This window comes from Tupaia chinensis, unplaced genomic scaffold, assembly GCF_000334495.1.
Source record: "Tupaia chinensis unplaced genomic scaffold, TupChi_1.0 Scaffold143756_1, whole genome shotgun sequence".
In the NCBI taxonomy this organism is placed as follows: domain Eukaryota; kingdom Metazoa; phylum Chordata; class Mammalia; order Scandentia; family Tupaiidae; genus Tupaia; species Tupaia belangeri.
Genome location: NW_006203605.1, coordinates 1,182,328 through 1,200,561, shown reverse-complemented (window position 1 = coordinate 1,200,561; position 18,234 = coordinate 1,182,328). Strand labels below are relative to the sequence as shown.

The 18,234-nt window shown below is 52.6% G+C and overlaps 2 protein-coding genes across 3 annotated transcripts in view; one reads left to right on the top strand and one right to left on the bottom strand.

Annotated features, from left to right (window-relative positions):
* Positions 1 to 5,095: 5,095 nt before the first annotated feature.
* Positions 5,096 to 16,886, bottom strand: RP9 (RP9 pre-mRNA splicing factor; the record flags this gene model as incomplete). The annotated part of the gene is given in 5 exon segments (XM_014582706.2): positions 5,096 to 5,808; positions 6,602 to 6,663; positions 10,093 to 10,184; positions 15,932 to 16,061; positions 16,856 to 16,886. Coding segments are annotated over 5 exon segments (517 nt in total), but the record flags the coding sequence as incomplete, so codon positions are not given.
* A 607-nt stretch (positions 16,887 to 17,493) lies between these two features.
* BBS9 (Bardet-Biedl syndrome 9) overlaps positions 17,494 to 18,234 on the top strand; it is a 296,326-nt gene continuing 295,585 nt past the window's right edge. For both annotated transcript variants that reach the window (XM_027766861.1, XM_027766860.1), the window contains exon 1: positions 17,494 to 18,110. The gene's annotated coding sequence lies outside the window, so the exon portion shown is untranslated. The remainder of the gene's footprint in view (positions 18,111 to 18,234) is intronic.

Genomic DNA, 18,234 nt, shown 5'->3' with positions numbered 1-18,234 from the left:
AAAGGCCCCAGCAGTGGCATTCTGCAAGTTTTTTAGTTTTTTGTTTTTTTTTTTTTTTTTTAAAGAGGTTTTTGTTATAGGGCGCGTGCAACTCACCAGAAAGAGAAAGACAACGAGAAATCACCCCCCAGGGGGGATGACCATGCCACAATCCCTTCTCCTTCATTCTCCTCTCGGGATCTTGAGCATGCACGCACACGTGCCCAGCGTGAGATTAAGCCACCGGGTCTGGGACTCGAACCGCAGTCGACTACATGGGAGTCCAGCGACAGCTATTATGGCAACTGTTGGTCCCTCGTGGCTTGGTTTGCACTTGCTTGGTGGTTGGCGATGCTGAGCACCTTCTCACATACTTGTTGGCCACTCTGGAAAAACGCCCTCTCTCCTGTTGCTCATTTCCAGTGGATTGCTCGCTATTGCATTGTAGGGGCTCCTCGCATGCTTTGGGTGTCAGCCGCTGGGTGCCTGGTAGCAGACCCTCCCCTGCTGTTGCCTGTCTGTTGTTTCCTTTCCTGTACAGATTTCTACTTTGATGTAGTTGCACATGTTTATTTTTCTTTTATTATCTGTGCCTTCAGTGTCACATCAGAGAGAGGGGAAGAGAAAAAGGCAAGAGCAAGCTGCCAGGTCTGGGACTTGAACCACGGTCAGCCATGTGGGAGTCCAGCACCTTTAACCACCACGCCACCTGCCGGACCCGCCTAGCTTGATTTTCAAGCTGCCAGAACCAGGGCTTGAACCTGTGGGCCACGTTGGAGTCCAGCACCTTAACTCCTGTGCCGCCTGTTGGTCCCCTGGTAATGTGTTTTATAAGGACCTAGGAGGCTGTATCCAATGATTGTAAGCAGACTCCTCTAACTTACAGCATGGACGTTTTATGAGAACTCAACTTTCATCATTTTAATACTTTGTTGTTGTGGAAAGCATAGACGTGCCAGAGACGGGGAGTGAGGAGAGGAGTGAGAAATCATTCCTCGGGGGTGTCCACGTCACAGTCCCTTCTCCTCCATTCTCCTCTCGGGATTTTGGGCACTCACGCACGTGTGCTTGCTGGGTATGGGACTCAAACCGCTGTTGACTATGTGGGAATTCAGCGATGTAACCATTATGTTATCTGCTTGTACCAACAGTTTAAAACAAATTTTTTTTTTAATGATGGTGTCAAGAGAGTAGCAGAAAAAGGTAAAGCGTTTTGAAGACATGAGTTGACGTGGGATGACAGAGGAAGACCCCGAGGGAGGACAGAACTGGCGGTGGCAGCTGTAGCAGTAGGGAGCATTTGCTCAGCAAGCGGACCGTGCAAGCACCATTCTAAAGTCTTCACAGCGTCAGACACTTCATGTCATCCCAGCTCTGGGAGGTAGACGCCAGTCAGGAAAGGAGGCACAGAGGTGAGCAGCTCGCCCCTCAGCGCACGGGCAGGCCGCCTCGCCCTCTGCCTGTCGCCGCCTCTGCTGCTGGCTGATGGGGGTCCAGAGCTCAGTGGAGGATTCCCCAAGATGAAGGAGACCTGATAAAAACCACTGTGTTGCTTTTCTTTTACTTCATAACGAAGTACGACTTAAAGGGTTGAAACAACCACAATTTATGACCTCACGGTTCTAAAGGTCAGGAGCCTGCAAACTCTACCGGACTCTCTCTCTCTTTTAAATTTGACCAGAGAGACACAGAAAGGGAGGGGGAGAGTGAGAAACCAAGCCATCAGGTCCGATACTCAAACCACGGTCGGTCACATGGGAATGTCTAGTGCCTTTACCACCACACCACCTGCTGGTCCTTTGTTTACTTATTTTAATTTTATGAGAGAGAGAGAGAAGGGAAGTGAGAAAGCAAGCTTCAGGTCCAGAACTCGAACCATGGTTGGTCACGTGGGAGTCCAGAGCCTTGAACCCCACTTCACCTGCCAGCCCCCTCTGCCAGTGTTTGCTTAGGATCTCATGAGACCAAACCCAAGTGTCGGCAGGCCTGGGCTCTGACCTGGGGATTTGGGGGGAGAATATGCACCCACACTTGTGCCGAGATGAACAGAATGTGCCTCCTTTCAGCTGTAGGACTGAGGTAATTTCCTGGCTGGCTGTTAGCTACGGACTTCTAACTACAACCCGCTGCATTCCCTGTCGTGTGGCGCCCTCACTTTTATCTTTAGGGCCAGCAAGCACATAAAGTCATTCAAGCTGGGAATTTCTCGGATTTCATCTTTGATTATCAGCTAGAGAAAACTCTGAAGGTTCCCCCCCCCCACAGGGCGCGTGTAATCACTGGAGACAGACAGTAAAAGTGAAAAACCACCCCCTAGGGGAGATAGCCATCCAGGGTAGATGGCCATGCCACAATCCCTTCTCCTCCTGGGATTTTGGGCACACACATACATGCACCTGTCATGAATTTCTTTTGTTTTTTGGAGACGTTTTTACTATAGGGTGTGCGCTCACCAGAAAGTGAGAAATCACCCCCCAAGGGGGATGGCCATGCCGCAACCCCTTCTCCATTCTCTCGGGACCTTGGGTACGCACGTACCCGCACCCGGTGTGAGTTTAAGCCACCAGGTCCGGGACTCGAACGCACAGTCGACTACATGGGAGTCCAGCCACATAGCCATTACACCAGCTGCTGATCTCAACTGGCGTGAATTTCAAGCCACCAGGTTCGGGACTAAAACTGTGCAGCCATTACACCAGCTGCTGATCTCAACTGGTGTGAATTTCAAGCCACCAGGTTCTAGACTAAAACTGTAGTCCGGCATGTGGGAGTTCAGTGCCTTAACCACTATACCACATGCTGACCCCTGCAAACTCCGTTTTTAAAGAGCTCTGGGAATTAGATTGTTTCTCTTCTCTGCTCGTGACATAATCTGGTCACAGGAGTAAGAGCCGCCCTATCACCAGCGCCGTGTCATGAGAAAGTGCGTTCTGGGGCCACTGTGGGCACGAGGATGTGTTGGTGGGACTTCTGAATGAGGAGTCTTGGGGCTTACACAGCCTTCCTCAGTAGGAGGGGAATACGGAATCTGGAGATGTGAGGATGAGGGAAGTCTGAGCAGGGGAGTAGGGGCTCAGTCCACACTGCAGCACTGGTCTACACGGCAGGGCGGTCTGGCTCCAGCACTCTGAGTTTAAGGGAAAAGGAAGATGATTTTGGTTGGACACATGCTTCTGCAAATGTTAAGCCAAAGGACCACGGGCCAGGAGAGATGGGCTCCAGGGTCTGGGTCAAAAGTAGAAGACAGGACCAGAGCAAGGGGACAGGACAGCCACTAACGGCGAAGGCAGCAGGGAGGGCGGGCCTGGGCTCTGATTAAAGCAGGAGTGGAGGAAGTTCCCCAAGAGTTCTCCAAGGCTGGCCCCAGCCCACCCCATCAGCACCATCAAGGTCTTGTTCACAATTACAGCTGAATTACCAGGCCCACACCAGGTTAGTCATGGGCTCCTGACGTTTCCGAGTAGAGGACTGAAAGCTGTTTACTCTGCTATCAGGCACAGAGCGAGAGGAGTGAGGGCACGCCCCTCAGGGTGATGGCCATGCCAGTCCCTTCCCCTTCGTCTTACCTGCCGGGACGCGGGCACGCCTGCACACGCACCTGGTGTTTCTCAAGCCACCAATGCAGGACCCGACCACACAACTCGGCGATGAGGGACCCGGACGCCGTACCCACACCTTGGCCCTGGACTTCATACTTTTCCAAGGATTCCAGCTGGTCTTGAGCCCCCAAGGTTTAGAAAATCAGAGGCAGATTTTATTCTCCCAGAACACCATTATCGGTAACGGAGCAGGGAGTCCCAGCCCCGGGAGCAGAGCAGAGCTGGGTGGCAAACTCCGAGGCATATGGTTGGCGACCGTCGGGGACGCGTGACCTGTGCTGTGTGCCCCAAGGGTGACAAGGGTACGTGGGAGACACGGCTGAAACTGGCCTTGTGGTCTTCACAAACACCAAGTCCAGGCCACTCCAGTCTGGACGGATCCTGAAGAACTACCCCCAGATCTACTGAGAGTTAGAGAGGTCCCAACTGGGCCTGAACTGCTTTTTCTGTTTTTAAGAATTAGTTTATTTATTTCTTAACTTGACCAGAGAAGGACAGAGGGAGAGAGAGAGAGAAAGCAAGAGATCAGCCCCAGGACTCGAACCACGGTCAACCATGTGGGAGTCCAGCGCCCTTAACCACCATGCCACCTGCTGGCTCCCCTGAACTGCTATTCTATAAAGAGGGGGAAATGAGTCTTTCTTGGACCCCGACCGAGCGCTGTGAGCAGCAACTTAACTGCTGGACACGGGGGCACACTCGCCTGTGACCGGCCCAGCTCCACTCGGGCTCCACAGCGTCTCTCCTGCAGCCGCAGGAACTACCCGTCTGTGGTGCAGCCTCCACGGTGGCCCAGTCTGGTGAGCGCCAGCACAGCAGGCCCTGCTCAGGGCAGCAGGAGAAAGAAGTGAGCAGTGTGTTCTGGGCATGGGGCGTGGACCAGCATGGCACCACCTCAAAGTATTTCTCCAGGTATTTCTGAGTCGGTTCCCCAGGAAAGCCTTGGGAATTGGGCAGTAAAGCCAGGCAGGTGAAGTGCAAAATAGAGCTCCCACTGCGGTCACAGGAACACTTCCCACACCGGAAACCACGTCAGGGAAGTCTAAACACAGACCTTTCTATTGGCAAGAAAGCCAATGTATTTGCTATGGAAATAGTTTTATGCCATTACAATTAAAATGAAATGTTGTATAGATCAACGTGTATAGCCGTTGTACAGACAAAACAAATCTGTCTTTCGATGTTGTTGATATTCTGGAAGACTTCACAAGAACTTGGTAACAATGGTAGGTATTAGGGAAGGGAACTGAGAAGGGCAGAGTTTTCATTACTAAAACCACCTGGACCATGTGCGTGTATCACCTATAAGTATACACATATTGAAAAAAGTAGTGAGCTTTTCTTTTCTTTTCTTTTCTTTTTTTGGAGAGGTTTTAGCTATAGGGAGCATGCCCTCGCCAGAAAAACAGAGACAGAGAGACAGAAAGTGAGGAATCACGCCCGGGGGAAGGGGGGATGGCCATACCACAATCCCTTCTCCTCCATTCTCCTCTCAGGGTCTTGGGCACACATGCACATGCGCCCGGTGTGAGTTTAAACCACCGGGTCCAGGACTCGAACTGCGGTGAACTACATGGGAGTCCAGCGACGTAGCCATTACGCCAGCTGCTGGCCCCACGAGCTTTTCTTATGCTCAACAACAGAGGAGAGTTAAGCATGAAGCCTACGGGAACCGAGTCTCCCCACTGTGAGTGCAAAGGCTACAGCAGGGCCTGCAGGAGCGTTCTCAGGTTCCCCCTCTGCCACCACGCAGTCACAGACGCAGGCGCACTGCAGAGGGTCCACTCTGATCAGCAGGGAGGGCACTGAACGCTTTCCTGCCGGAAACCAGACCCCACCCAGAGCTAGCACCTGCAGAGAGAAGTCCCTCTCCCGAGGGTCGTCTTCACTAGAAGCAGGGAGGGTCACAGCCGTGAGGCCAACCCTACTCCTCTCGGTCCCCTGTCCTGTTACTCTCCAGCTGCACCCTCCCGTTCTTTGGCCACGATACTTGACTTTGAAGACAACACCCCACAAGGGAAGTCCCCGTCACTCCGAGTCTGAACTCTGAGACTTGGAAGACTTGTTCTTCACTTTCTTCTTCTTTTTCTTCTTCTTCTTTTCTTTCCTCCTTTTCTTATGCTTTTCTTTCTTCTTTTTCTTGTGCTTCTCTTTACACTCCGAGGAACTGGAGCTGCTCCCATCGTCCTCTGAGGTGGAATCTTCCAGTAACTGTTTTAATTGCTGTATCCTAAACATGTAAGGTCAAAGGACTGACTTTTAACTGAAGACATTTTTAGACAAAATTCTAACTTAAAGTAGCACTGAAGGGATAATTTCAAAAATAACCACCTCACTAAAGACAATTTTAATTTTTAGCTGTTTGACATGAATGACTACTTGACAGGACTGTAACCAGGGTTCAAGACATCTTATATTCTCTCATTGTCCTAAATATAGTCTATTGGGCCATCGGGAAAGTCATGAGGTGGGTTCTGTTTATCTATGCAAAAGCACACGACTTTTCCAAAGACCCAATACTTCCACAACAATTATGATTCAATGCAACCGACTGAAAAAACACGAACAAAAAACAAACCTCCGTTTTTTCACTCTCTCTAATCATGTCTAAAAATAATTTCTAGCAAACGTTCAGATCCTTAATGTCATCGGAGAAAATAAAGAAGAGTCAACTGTACAGTGCAAGTGGACAGCAAAACACGGGCCACCAACATCAGCTCGAGTTCGGGCCTGAGTGGGAGGGAGCGAGCCCACTGCCTCACTCTAACCTCCGCTGGGGAGGCCGGCCTGCTAATTCTCCCTCACTGGCCTTTTCGGCGAGGACTCCCAGCCTCCAAATACTTGAGAATTAAAGCACCACGTTCCGTTTTAGAAAATACATTTCATTTTCTTGTTCTTTAAAATGGCTTACAATTTCTAAAGTATCGTGTTTATTAAACCTCTCTAACACTAGAGTGGTTGTTTCCAACTTTAAAATAATTTCAGACTGTGAGGGGAATCTGTTATCAGAAGGATGACCTCACCTCATATCCTTTTCATGTCTTCTGTTCTCTCGTATGATGTCATACATGGGATCTTCATGAGCCTTGAGGATCAGAGGAGGTTCAGGTTTGGTTAGACTTCGTGGACTTCTGGCTAAGACCAAAACTCCTACGTTACCGCAACCAGGTTTGCTTTCGAATGTGTGCTGTACCTTTATATTTCCCATGTTCTAATCCCTGTAAGGGGTCACATCACTGTCTCAGTAATGCCACAGAAAGGACTTTCCAATACGGAAATACAGAAACCAAATATTCTTCACGAGGAAAACTGCCTTCGCTGTGGCAAAGACATACTCTGAAACAGTACTCAAGCTTAGAAATATTGAATAATTTTTTATTCTATGTGGATAAGTGACCAAGAGATAGTAGTAAGCAAAACAAGCGACAAATGAGTTTTGCAAAATGATATGTAAGCACGGGACCAGCAGTTGGCGTAATGGCTATGTCGCTGGACTCCCATGTGGTCGACTGTGGTTCGAGTCCCGGACCCGGTGGCTTAACCTCATGCCGGGCAGGTGTGCTTGGGCGCCCAAGATCCCGAGAGGAGAATGGAGGAGAAGGAATTGCAGTGTGGCCATGCCCCTGGGGGGTGGGGGCGTGATGATTTCCCGCTTTCTGTCTCTCTGTCTCTCTTGGGAGTGCACGCCCCCTATAGCAAAAACCTCTAAAAATAAATAAGTAAAATAAAAAAGAAAAGAACAAAAACCAAAATGGTATGTAAGCACAGTCCTTCATAAGTTCACAAAAACATGTTATATACTCTTATAATGTCTGAAAAAATACCACCCAACTCCTTGCTGAAAAACCTACTCTGGAAGGAAGCCAAGATTGATGAAAATTCCCGTGAAGTCGTCGTTTCGCTTAGACTCTTATAATGTCTGAAAAAATACCACCCAACTCCTTGCTGAAAAACCTACTCTGGAAGGAAGCCAAGAGTAAGCACAGTGATGAAAATTCCCGTGAAGTCGTCGCTTCGCTTAGTAAGAAAGGTGGGCTGGCCCTGGGGACTACTGGGTAAAAGATCCGGATCCCACACTGCTGACTGCGCACACGGTTCGAGTCCAGGGCCTGACAGCCTGAGAAACACAGCGGGTGTGTGTGCATACATGCCTCAGACCCAGCGGAAGAGACAGAAAGGCACTGGCCACACAGGGCTACCCCCTCCTGCTGCCTGTCTCTGAGAAGCGTGTATGCCTTTGGAGAATTGCCCTGCCATTCTCTCTCAGTGCCAGAGTGACAACAGCATGGGAAGGGTTTACCCTGTGCTAGGAGGGGGAGTAATCTACAGAGGACTGAACATATGTAAAGGCTGTGCACAGCATTTCAGAGAAGGGATGTGAGTGCCCACAATGTTCACACCTATGGCAAGAGGTCCTCCTGGGATCACATACTCTGGACACTAAGGGACGACTGTATATGTTTACCACAGAAACTTCAAATACAAAATAACTTAAATTAGAACATGTATTATTTTACCAGCCAGGATTAATTCTATGAATATTCGATGCACTTATTTGAGTCATTTATAATTTAGGAAAAATTGTAATATATTAAATATTCAATTCCACTGTATACTGGTATGGACAATTCAACTGCTTCTTTTCTTTTATTTTGGAGAGGTTTTTGCTATAGGGTGCGTGCACTTGCCAGAAAGAGAGAGAGACAGAAAGACAGAAAGAGAGAAATCACCCCCGGAGGGATGGCCATACCGCAATCCCTTTTCCTCCTTTCTCCTCTCAGGATCTTGGGCACGCACGCACATGCGCCTGGCGTGAGTTTAAGACATCGGGTCCGAGACTTGAACCGTGGTTGACTGCATGGGAGTCCCGTGACAGCCTTTACGCTAACTGCTGGTCCATTAAACTGTTTCTTATACATTAATTCTTTTTTTTTTTTTTTTTTTTTTTTTTTTTTTGGGGAATTGGTTTACTTTAGAAATCGGAAAGAGAGAGAGTGAGAAATCACCCTCCAGGGGATAGCCATGCCCAAGTCCCTTCTCCTCTTGGGATTTTGGGCATGCATGCACACGTGCCCAGCCTGTGTTTCAGGCCACTGGGTCTGGGACTTGAACCCTGGTTGACTACGTGGGAGTCCAACGACATAACTATTATGCCATCTGTTGGCCCTACTTTAGTTTCCTTTCTAACTATGTAAGTAGCATGCCCTGGGGACACCTGACGGAGTGGTGGTTAAGACTGCTGAATTCAACAGGGCCGACTGTATGGTTCAAGTCCCGGGCCTTGCAACTTGAAAAACATGCTAGGTATGTACGTGCGTGTGCCCCACATCATGAGAGGAGCACAGAGAAGGGACCGTGGTGGCCATCCCCCAGGAAGGGGAGAGCGTCCTCCCTCCCCACTGCCCCTCACGTCTCTGCTGATGACTGCACACGCTCTCTAGCAAGAATGTTTAAAAGTAAACCCTGTAGTAGCGCACCCCAGCGGGTGCACTGCCTCGTCCGGATCTCTGCCCTGTGGGATCTGTGGCATGCATGTACACGTAGCATGTTTTCCATGCTGCCAGGACCGGGACTCGAGCAGCCATCAGACATGTGGAATCCAGGTCCCTCAGCCACTAGCCTTTGGGTTGGCCTGGAAGTTGGATTTCCAAGTTTAAAAAAAAAAAAAAATCCAAAAAACAAAAAAAATGAACAAAAATACCCCAACAAGGTGGAGAAATGGAGTATGGGCCCACATGCTGTTAGGGTGCTTTATTCACCCCCTGCCCCCCCAATTTCTCTGTCTCTCCCTGTGAGGGTACGTACCCTCTGGCAAAATTTTAAAAATGAGTCTGTTTAAGTTTCTGAGATCTGGGCTAGCAGGTGGCATGGCGGTTACGGCAGACGGATTTACGTGGCTCACTGCATGGCTCGTGCTAGTACTGGACCTGTGGCCTGAACACCATGCTGGCCGTGAGTGTGTGCACAGACTCCCAACGAGAATGGAGGAGGGACTGTGGCGTGGCCACCCTCCCTAGGGCATGCGTGCACATGCTTGGGGGGCAGGGCCAGGACTCAACTGTGGCCGACCCCACGGGTTCGAGCTCCCTTAACCACATGGCTGTGGGGCCAGCCCAGTTTTTGTCAGGTTATTAAATAAAAAAGGAAAACCTGAATGTTAGAAATGCAGATGTCCGTTGGCCAGCGCGACGGCACTGTAGCTGGTATACCCACACAGATACCGAACAGTGAACAAAAACCTGTGGGCAGCGACTGCTGGCTGATCCCACGCCAATGCTGCTTCCAAACCGTAGCATGGCCTCCAAGCTGCGTGAGGACTGCTTTACTGACCAGGCGGCTTCTGAAAGAGCCAGTGTGCCCGCAGTGTGACTTAACAGGGTGCAGCTGGTGCAGACACTCCGGCCAGCAGGTCTCAGGAGAGCACTCGCGCGAACACGCAGTCCCCGGGTCTGCGGACGCCCTGACGCTCGCCATCTCTGACCGAGGTAAATCGACACTGCGTGGTTTTACTTACTACTCTGAACTGCTCTAACTTTTGGTTGCCTTTGATAAAGAAAGGGCATTCTTTGTCGCCGGTTCGGTGACCATAACGTTTGCAACGCCAACCTACAAAGGAAACGGGAAATATTTCTGTGAGGTAACACAGTCTGATCCTACTGAGATAAAGAATCAGTACGTCACATTCAAACTTTTCTTCGGTAAATGCCGACTCTAAAGGAAATGCCATCCCCGTGTGAGCCACGAAGATTTCAGAGAACACAGGCGGACTCACTGCTCTCCCAAGCGTCCTGTAAGCCTGTAGTTTTAGGAGCGAATGTCCCATCACCAACCCAATGCAAAGGCTCTGCAAAAGGTGAATTTTATTTTAGTGTGTCTCCGTATACTTTTCAGAGTCAATCTTTGATATTCGTTGAATGGTTTGAGTTTTTTTTTCCCCCTTTTTGGTAATCTGCCATAGGGTGTGTGTGTGCTCACTGGAGACAAACAGCCAGAGAGACAAAGTGAGAAGCCGCTCCCCGGGGACGGCTGCTAGGCCACAATCCCTGCTGCATTCTCCCAGGACCCCAGGCACGTGTGCACACACACGTGACAGAACTTCCCATGCCACCAGGTCCAGGACTCAAGCCGTGCAGCTGGTTGTGCAGGGTCCAGTCACCTTAACCTCCGGGCCACCGCTGGCCTCAGTGGCTGGCTTCCTTTTATCCATCTGGCCCTAGACCAACTTTCTTCCTCAGCTCCAGAGCTGACCGCGGTTCAAATTCCTCACCTTCACATGGACCATGCCAAGTTCTCTTAAACGTTAGCATCTCGGAGTCCGAGCAGACCCTTACCAGCAGGACAGGAACCTGTCCCATGGGAGGTTTGTCATCAGAAACAGCAGAAGACCCTGATGAGGGACAAGGAGGCGACACTGAGGAGCATGCACGTGCGTTTCCAAGGCAACAAGGGAAACACACGTCTTCGGGGATCCGGAGACTATGGGCCTGGCACCAGGCACTGGGACCGGGGAGGGATGTGTAAGGTCCTGGCACTGCTCTCAGGCTCTCAGAACCATCGGACTTGAGGCCAGTCAGGAACTGTATGGCAGGGCAGGCCACAGTCAAACCCTGCGTGGGAGACCTGAGCAACTTCAACCACGTCAGGAAGCACGAAGAGGGATTACAGGTGTGATCGGCCAGTTCCGCTGCACGCCAGCAGTGACGGGAAATAGGAAGGCTCCCTTTTTATTTATTATTATTATTTTCAGTTTGTTAAAAAAACAACAGAAACCTGCCATAGGGCGCGTGCTCTCAGCAGTGACAGAGACAGAGAGAAAGCAAGACAGCACTCCCTGGGGGGTCGCCACGCACACACATGCCCCCCAGGACTGCAACACTGCAGCCGGCTGTGTGGACCCGGCCGCCTACACCACTGTGCCGTTTGGCTGGCCCTTCTTATTTTGGAGGATTGGCGGCAGAAGACCACGGGGAACAAAAAGTTGGAGAGTCTACTGATGGCCACTGAGCTGTCCCTGTGCCATTTAACAGCGGGGGACGAGGTCTACGTGACTTCAAACTGGCTGGCCGTAAGGCCAGATGCCACGCAACACAGACGGGCATGTAGATGTACAGAGGAAACCATCTTTAGAGAGACGTTTGCTACAGGGTGTGGGCGCTTGCCGAGAGACAGACAGAAAGTGAGAGATCGACCCCCCGGGGGGCGGCCATGCCCCACCCCCTTCTCCTCTTGGGATAATGGGCATGCATGCACACGTGCCTCGTGTGAGAAATGTGAAATGGAATTATAACTAACCTCAGCTAAAAAAACAGTGCTTTTCGAGCTTTTTTTCGTTAAAAAAGTTGTAGGGTCAGCCTGTGATGGGGTGGTTAGGGGGACTGGATCCCGCGTGCAGACTCCAGGTTCAAGCCTCGGACCCTGTGGCTTGAGCACACTGGCACGTGTGTGGCACAGCCTCCCTCGGTGAACGGGGAGACGGAGGACAAGGGACTGCCCACTCCCTTCTCACGGCGGGCCCCTCGGTCAGTGCACATGCCCTCTGGCAAGCTCTGGGCGAGGACGGCAGATGGAGCCCGCTTCTGCCTTTGTTCTCTTCCTGAGAGTCCTGGGATGGCAGCAAGGGATACACGGACAGGAACCTCAAGCATGGCCAAGAAGGCTGGCAGGTGCGTGGTGGGTAAGGCACTGGATTTCCATGTGGGTGACCACGGTTCGAGTACCAGAGCCGCTGGCTTGAAATTCAGGCCGGGCATGTCTATGTGTGTGCTCGAAATCCAAGAGGAGGATTGGAGGAGAAGGAGAAGGGGATGTGCCCCCGCCCCCGTGGGGTAATTTCTCATTCCCTCTCTCCGTGTCTCTGGCGAGCACACATACCCTAAAACACACCCCCCCCCCCGTGGGGTAATTTCTCACTCCCTCTCTCCGTGTCCCTGGCGAGCACACATACCCTAAAACACATGTCTCTTTTAACATCAAAGGGTGGCCAAGAAACAATCTCCAAAGACCAGTTTCTCTAGGCTGGCAGCTGGTGTGACAGTTAAGGGTGCTGGACTCCCACATGGCTGACTGTGGTTGGAATCCCGGATCGGACAGCTTGCTTTCTCACTTTCTCTCTTTATTTATCTCTCACTCTGGTCAAATTAAAATAAACAAATAAAGTTAAGTAAAAAAATAATTCTTAAAAAAAAAAAAATTTCTCTCGAAAAGTAATACCAACAGTTGAAAGTTCCCAAATTAAGTTTTAAGAAACCTTGGTAACCAAGGTCTTACAGAATTCGTTCAGTATTCTTTTTATATAATTAAAAAACACCACCAAATCCTACAGAACATGAGTGAGAGCAGCAGAAATTTTTTGTCCTTTATGTAATTTTTGTTTGTTCATTTATTCATTTCTTGGGAGCAGCCCCCAACACTGGAACATACCCTGACCTCAGCTGGCCTGGGTCGCCAGCATGCATTCACACACCAGCATGCTCAGCGAGGCCCTGGCTGCAACCCGGGACGCCTCCCACGTGAGCCCAGATGTGTCTCCACTGTACCCTGACCTGGCCTGGCTCCCGGCATTTTCTATGGCTCTATGCTAACCCTATCTCCCCGGTACTGACAGTCTTCCACATTTCCTTTTAATTTTCAGAGGTGTGTGTCCTTGACAGAGACAGAGAGACAGAGGGGGAGAGAAAGTACCCCCGATGGATGTGGCCATGACAGCCGTCCTCCCCTGCCACAGTCGTGGAGCTGGCATGTCGCGCGAGCTACTGGGGCTGGGATGTGAGACGTGACTAGCCATGTGGGATCTGGCTCCCTGTGCCACTACGTAACAGCACTGGCCCCCGAACAGTCGTGAAAACAGCATCTTACAGCCATCCAAGACGGCCACACGGGCTTGAAGCCGCTGCACCCCGGCCTGGTAGTGCAGTGGAGACGCAGCACTCGGGGGAGGCCGGATCCACCTGGGGGCTGCAGGTTTGGGCCTGACCGAAGGTCTGCCTGGCCTCGCCTGGTGTGCACGCCAGGACCCTGGCTGGTTAGGAGGGCTGGGTGAGAACATGGATCACGTCATGATAGTCTGTTGACGGTGCCCCCAACCACTTAGGAAGAATAATAACCCTTCTAGATCAAGGCGTGTGAGGACATCGCTAAGCGGTTACTGACCGACCGCTAAGCTAACGAGGCAGACTTCAGAGGGCGGGCACTACACGGAGCACTCTCTGACGCTCGTCTGACGGTTACCAAAGACACAACAGCAACAGCCGGGAACTGACAGGGAGGGCACTCCGAGTCCCAGGCCCGCAGCGCGGGTCAGAAGGAGGTGGCCACACAGAACAGTGCCACAGCTCCAGATGTTGGCCTTAGGAGAGAAAGGATTATGTTAGCTGTCAAAATGAATCAGAGAAAATAAAAACGTGGGGACCAGCAGTGGGTGTAACGGCTGTCGCCGGACTCCCATGTGGTTGACCGCGGGTTGAGTCCCAGACCTGGGGGCTTAAACTCACATGGGGTGCTTGTGTGTGTGCCAAAATTCCAAGAGGAGAAAGGAGGAGAAGGGATCGCAGCATGGCAACCCCCGGGGGGTGAATTCTTGCTTTCTGTCTGTCCAGTGAGTACATGCGCCCTTTAGCAAAAGCCTATAAACACACACATGCACACACACAAACCAACTACAGTCCACGCTGCAGGGGCCCCCACGACAGCTGCCCCAGCGTGACACTGGTGCACGCGGAGGCCAGACCTGGCTCCTGGTAAACCTGAGCTGCGGGGGGCTGTGTGCACCCTCACTCCTGGCTGGCCGGGGGGCAGGACGGCAGTGTGCTGACACCCTGCAGATCAATAAATGTCAACAAACTTGAAAAACCCCAACCAAAACAGCTTTACCCGTGTCCCCGCTATGCTGCGATCTCCCTGCTTCAGCCCCCAAGGAGTTGGGACGATCGGAGCATGCCTGGCTCTGACAGCTCTCAACGCTGCCCAGGCTGGAGGGGAACCTGCACTCCCGCCACGACCTTCCGAGGAGCTGGGCGTGTGAGCAGCACGTGCCACCATGCCCGCTTTCAGGGTGCGTCAGGACGAACCCGGGCAGCATGTGTGGCCCCGGCCTGCCGCAGCGGTGTAACCAGCGCCACCACTCCCGCTGGGCAACACGGGCTCAGGCAGCGTTCTCCGCCCCAAATGTGTGGCTGCTCTAGTGAGGAGGGGACGTGCATGGAGGGCTCTCGCCTCCACATCCGCCCTCTGGCTGGTTGGGGCTCTCCTGGGGGACACGGATAAAACAGCAGGGACCCAGGAGCTGGGGAGGCAAGACAGAGACCTGCCCACGTGCCGCACCCTTCTGTGGACCCCGAGCAAGACCAGAGGCAGCGTGGATGCTCTTCCCTGGCCGTCTGTCAACCACTGCGCTGTGAACACACCCGAACTGGGGACGGAAGAGCAGGGGAGGGACAGCAGATGGCCTAAGGCTTACGTCACTGGACTCCCGCGTAGTCGACCACGGTTCTAGTCCTAGACGCGGCGGCTTAAAACTCAGCTGGACACGTATGAACGCGTGCCCAGGAGAAGGGACTGGGCATGGCCATCCCCGAGGGGCGGTTTCTTGCCTTTTGTCTCTCTCAGGGGAGCACACACACCCTACAGCAAAAATCTCTCTTTAAAAAAGGGAATAGGGGATTGTCTGTCCCAGCAGAGCATTTTCCCCTCGATTTCTGCCATAGGGCATGTGTGGTCAGTAGAACGAGAGACACAGAGACAGAGAAAGTGAGAAATCGTGCCCCGGGGGGGATGGCCACGCCACCATCCCTTCTCCTCCATGGTCCTCTCAGGATTTTGAGCACACCCCCACACACACGAGTGTTATTCAAACTGCTGGGTCCGGGACTTGAACCAGAGTCTGCCATGTGGGATGCAATGACTTAACCAGCACACAAGCTCTGGCCCCAAGACCAGTTTCGGATGCTGAGAAGTCCCAGAGTGCGGCGCTGGCCTCTGGAGAGGGTCTCCAGGCTGCTGACATCGGACGGGAGACCACCCAGAGCAGGACGTGGCCGTCCCCCTCCTCCTGGAAGCCCACCAGGACACACTGGGGGCCCACACTGATGCAGACCATCTCACAAAGGCCCCGCCTCTACACACCATGATGGGCGAAGCTCCCACCCTCGTCACGTCTCACCAACCTAGCACACGGAACGCTGGGAGTGCACACGCCACTGGCAGCAGACAGCACACCAGGGCGGCTCCGCCTTCTCACCTGGGAGACGGAGGGCATGCCCCGGCTGTGAGAGGGCGGCGGGGACCAGTAGAGGACAGGGCGCACTACGTAAACCGGGGTGCCCTGCAGGTGCTGGGCCAGCGGTCCCCCCACTCACACTGCATGACCTTGACCTCCTTCCCCAGCGGCATCCACAGCCCCTTCGTCGGCGCATGGGCCAGGAACTCCCTCGCATGCTCGTTGCCGGGCACGTCCGGTATGCAGTCCTCTGGCTTCGTCTCGTCCTCCTAAGTAAAGGGGCGACGTGTAAACGATGCGGCAGGAAAGCACAGGGACCCCCGCCCCGGCTCTGGCGTGGGTGCCACTGCCATCCTCAATTACCCGTCAAGAACGAGAACGAAAAGTCACTCTGGGCAGAAAGCAGCAAATAAACACACCAGGACCAAGCCATGGCCGCCCTGCAGCGCGTGGGTAAGGGAGCCGGACCCACACGGCGGACTGAAAAGTACACCGGGCTCGTGTGCACGCCTGACGAAGGGACAGTGGTGTGAGCACGCACGCGAGGGGTACAGGTGCTCTCTGCATTCTGCGCCCCTTCAGGTCTGGCCCTGGTGGGAAGGTGCGTTCCCTCTCTGGCAGCGAAAACCCGTCGGTCCTTCGTAAGGCACGTCTTGTGAGCTCTAATCCTGACAGGTTAGATTCTAAGACCCAAAGACAGGTTTCCACGTCTCGGAATTCATGGACTGGGTTATGGCATGCATGTTAAAGCAGGCAGTTTTCTAGAATAATAAAGATGGTGTGTGGGGACCAGCAGTTAGCGTAGTGGCTATGTCGCTGGACTCCCATGTAGTCGACTGCGGTTCGAGTCCCGGACCTGGTGGCTTAAACTCACGCCAGGTGTGCGTGCGTGCCCAAGATCTCGAGAGAATGGAGAAGGGATTTCAGCATGGCCATCCCCCCGGGGGGGGGGTGATTTCTCGCTTTCTGTCTCTCTCTGTCTTTCTGGGGAGTGCACGTGCCCTACAGCAAAAACCTCTCAAAAAATAAATAAATAAACAAATAAATAAAACTTCACACTGACCTTGATGAGCCCAGGAGGAGGTTTTTCATAACTAGAAAACAAACAAACAAACTTTATTAACATGTTAACTGTCACATACACATTTTTTAAAATTAAGTACTGGCCAAAGGGTGTTTGCACTAAGAGAGACAGAGAGAAAGTGAGAAGTCACCCCCCAGGGGACGGCCACGCCTCAATCCCTTCTCCATTCCCCTCCTGGGATCTTGGGCACACACGCACACAAGCATGGCATGATTTCCAAGCTGTGGGGTCTGGGACTCGAACCATGGCTGACCACTGGGGGTCCAGTGCCTTAGCCACCATGCCACCTGGTCCCAGGAGCGTAACATATTTTAATAATTAAAGGCAGCTGTCGGGTCAGAATGAAAAAGGCTTATTCAGTAAAATCTTAGAAACCCCTGCGGCCTCGTAGCTCCTTAAGGGAGCCAGATTGCACAAGGCGGCAGTGGGACAAACCCCAGCCCTTGGGACTGGAAAACATGCCAGCTGTCCGTGTGTGCACCCCAGTCCTACTGGGACGGAGAACACGGGTGGCCGCATGACCGCACTCCGGGGGGAGCTCACTCACACTCACCCTGCCTCCCTCAAGAGCGCATGCTGAAGGCCTCTGGGAAACTGGACAGGAGACATTCATTGTGCACCACTGAAGCCTCACTCCCAAGTCATTCCGACTGTAGGAACCAGAGGGGGCATACTGGTTCCCTCGCTGGACTCCCACGGAGTCAACCCCGTTCTAGTCCTGGACTCACTGGGTCAAAACTCATGCCGCGTGTGTGTGCAAGCGTGCCCAGACCCCGAGGGGGGAATGCAGAGGGACTGCAGCGCGGCCACCCGTCCTGGCGATTTCTCCCTGTCTCTGCGTCTCTTTCTGTCTCTCCAGCGAGTACGCACGCACTACAGCAAAAATCCCTCAAAAAAAAAAATCAACCTGTAATAAATTATTCCGCCTGGACAAAGTGAAACTTGGGAAAGGAGGAAAAATGTTATCTTCTCAAAGGGGTATAGGGGGGAAATATTTATTTTGCCAGGTAGAGACTTTAAAAACACTCTGGGGTCAGCAGGTGGCGCCGAGGTGAGGGGCTGGATCTAGGCAGATGGGTTTGCAGGTCCTGGGCCAGCAGTTCGGAAGAGTCGGGAGGAGAACGCAGAGGGGCCATCCCTGCTCCCTTCTCCCCAGTCCTGCGAGCTCACACGGCCTGACGCAAAAGCTTTCTGGAAAACCCCCCACGCCCGAGTCCCCCACCCCGTTCTCAAGGTGGGTTTTTCTTGTTTAATTTTCCCGGAAGGGACATGCACTCGCCGGGCCCGCGCCGGGGCCCAGGTTCAGGCCCAGGTTCGGGCCCGCGCCCGGGCCCGGCGTAGGAACCAGCGTAGGGCCC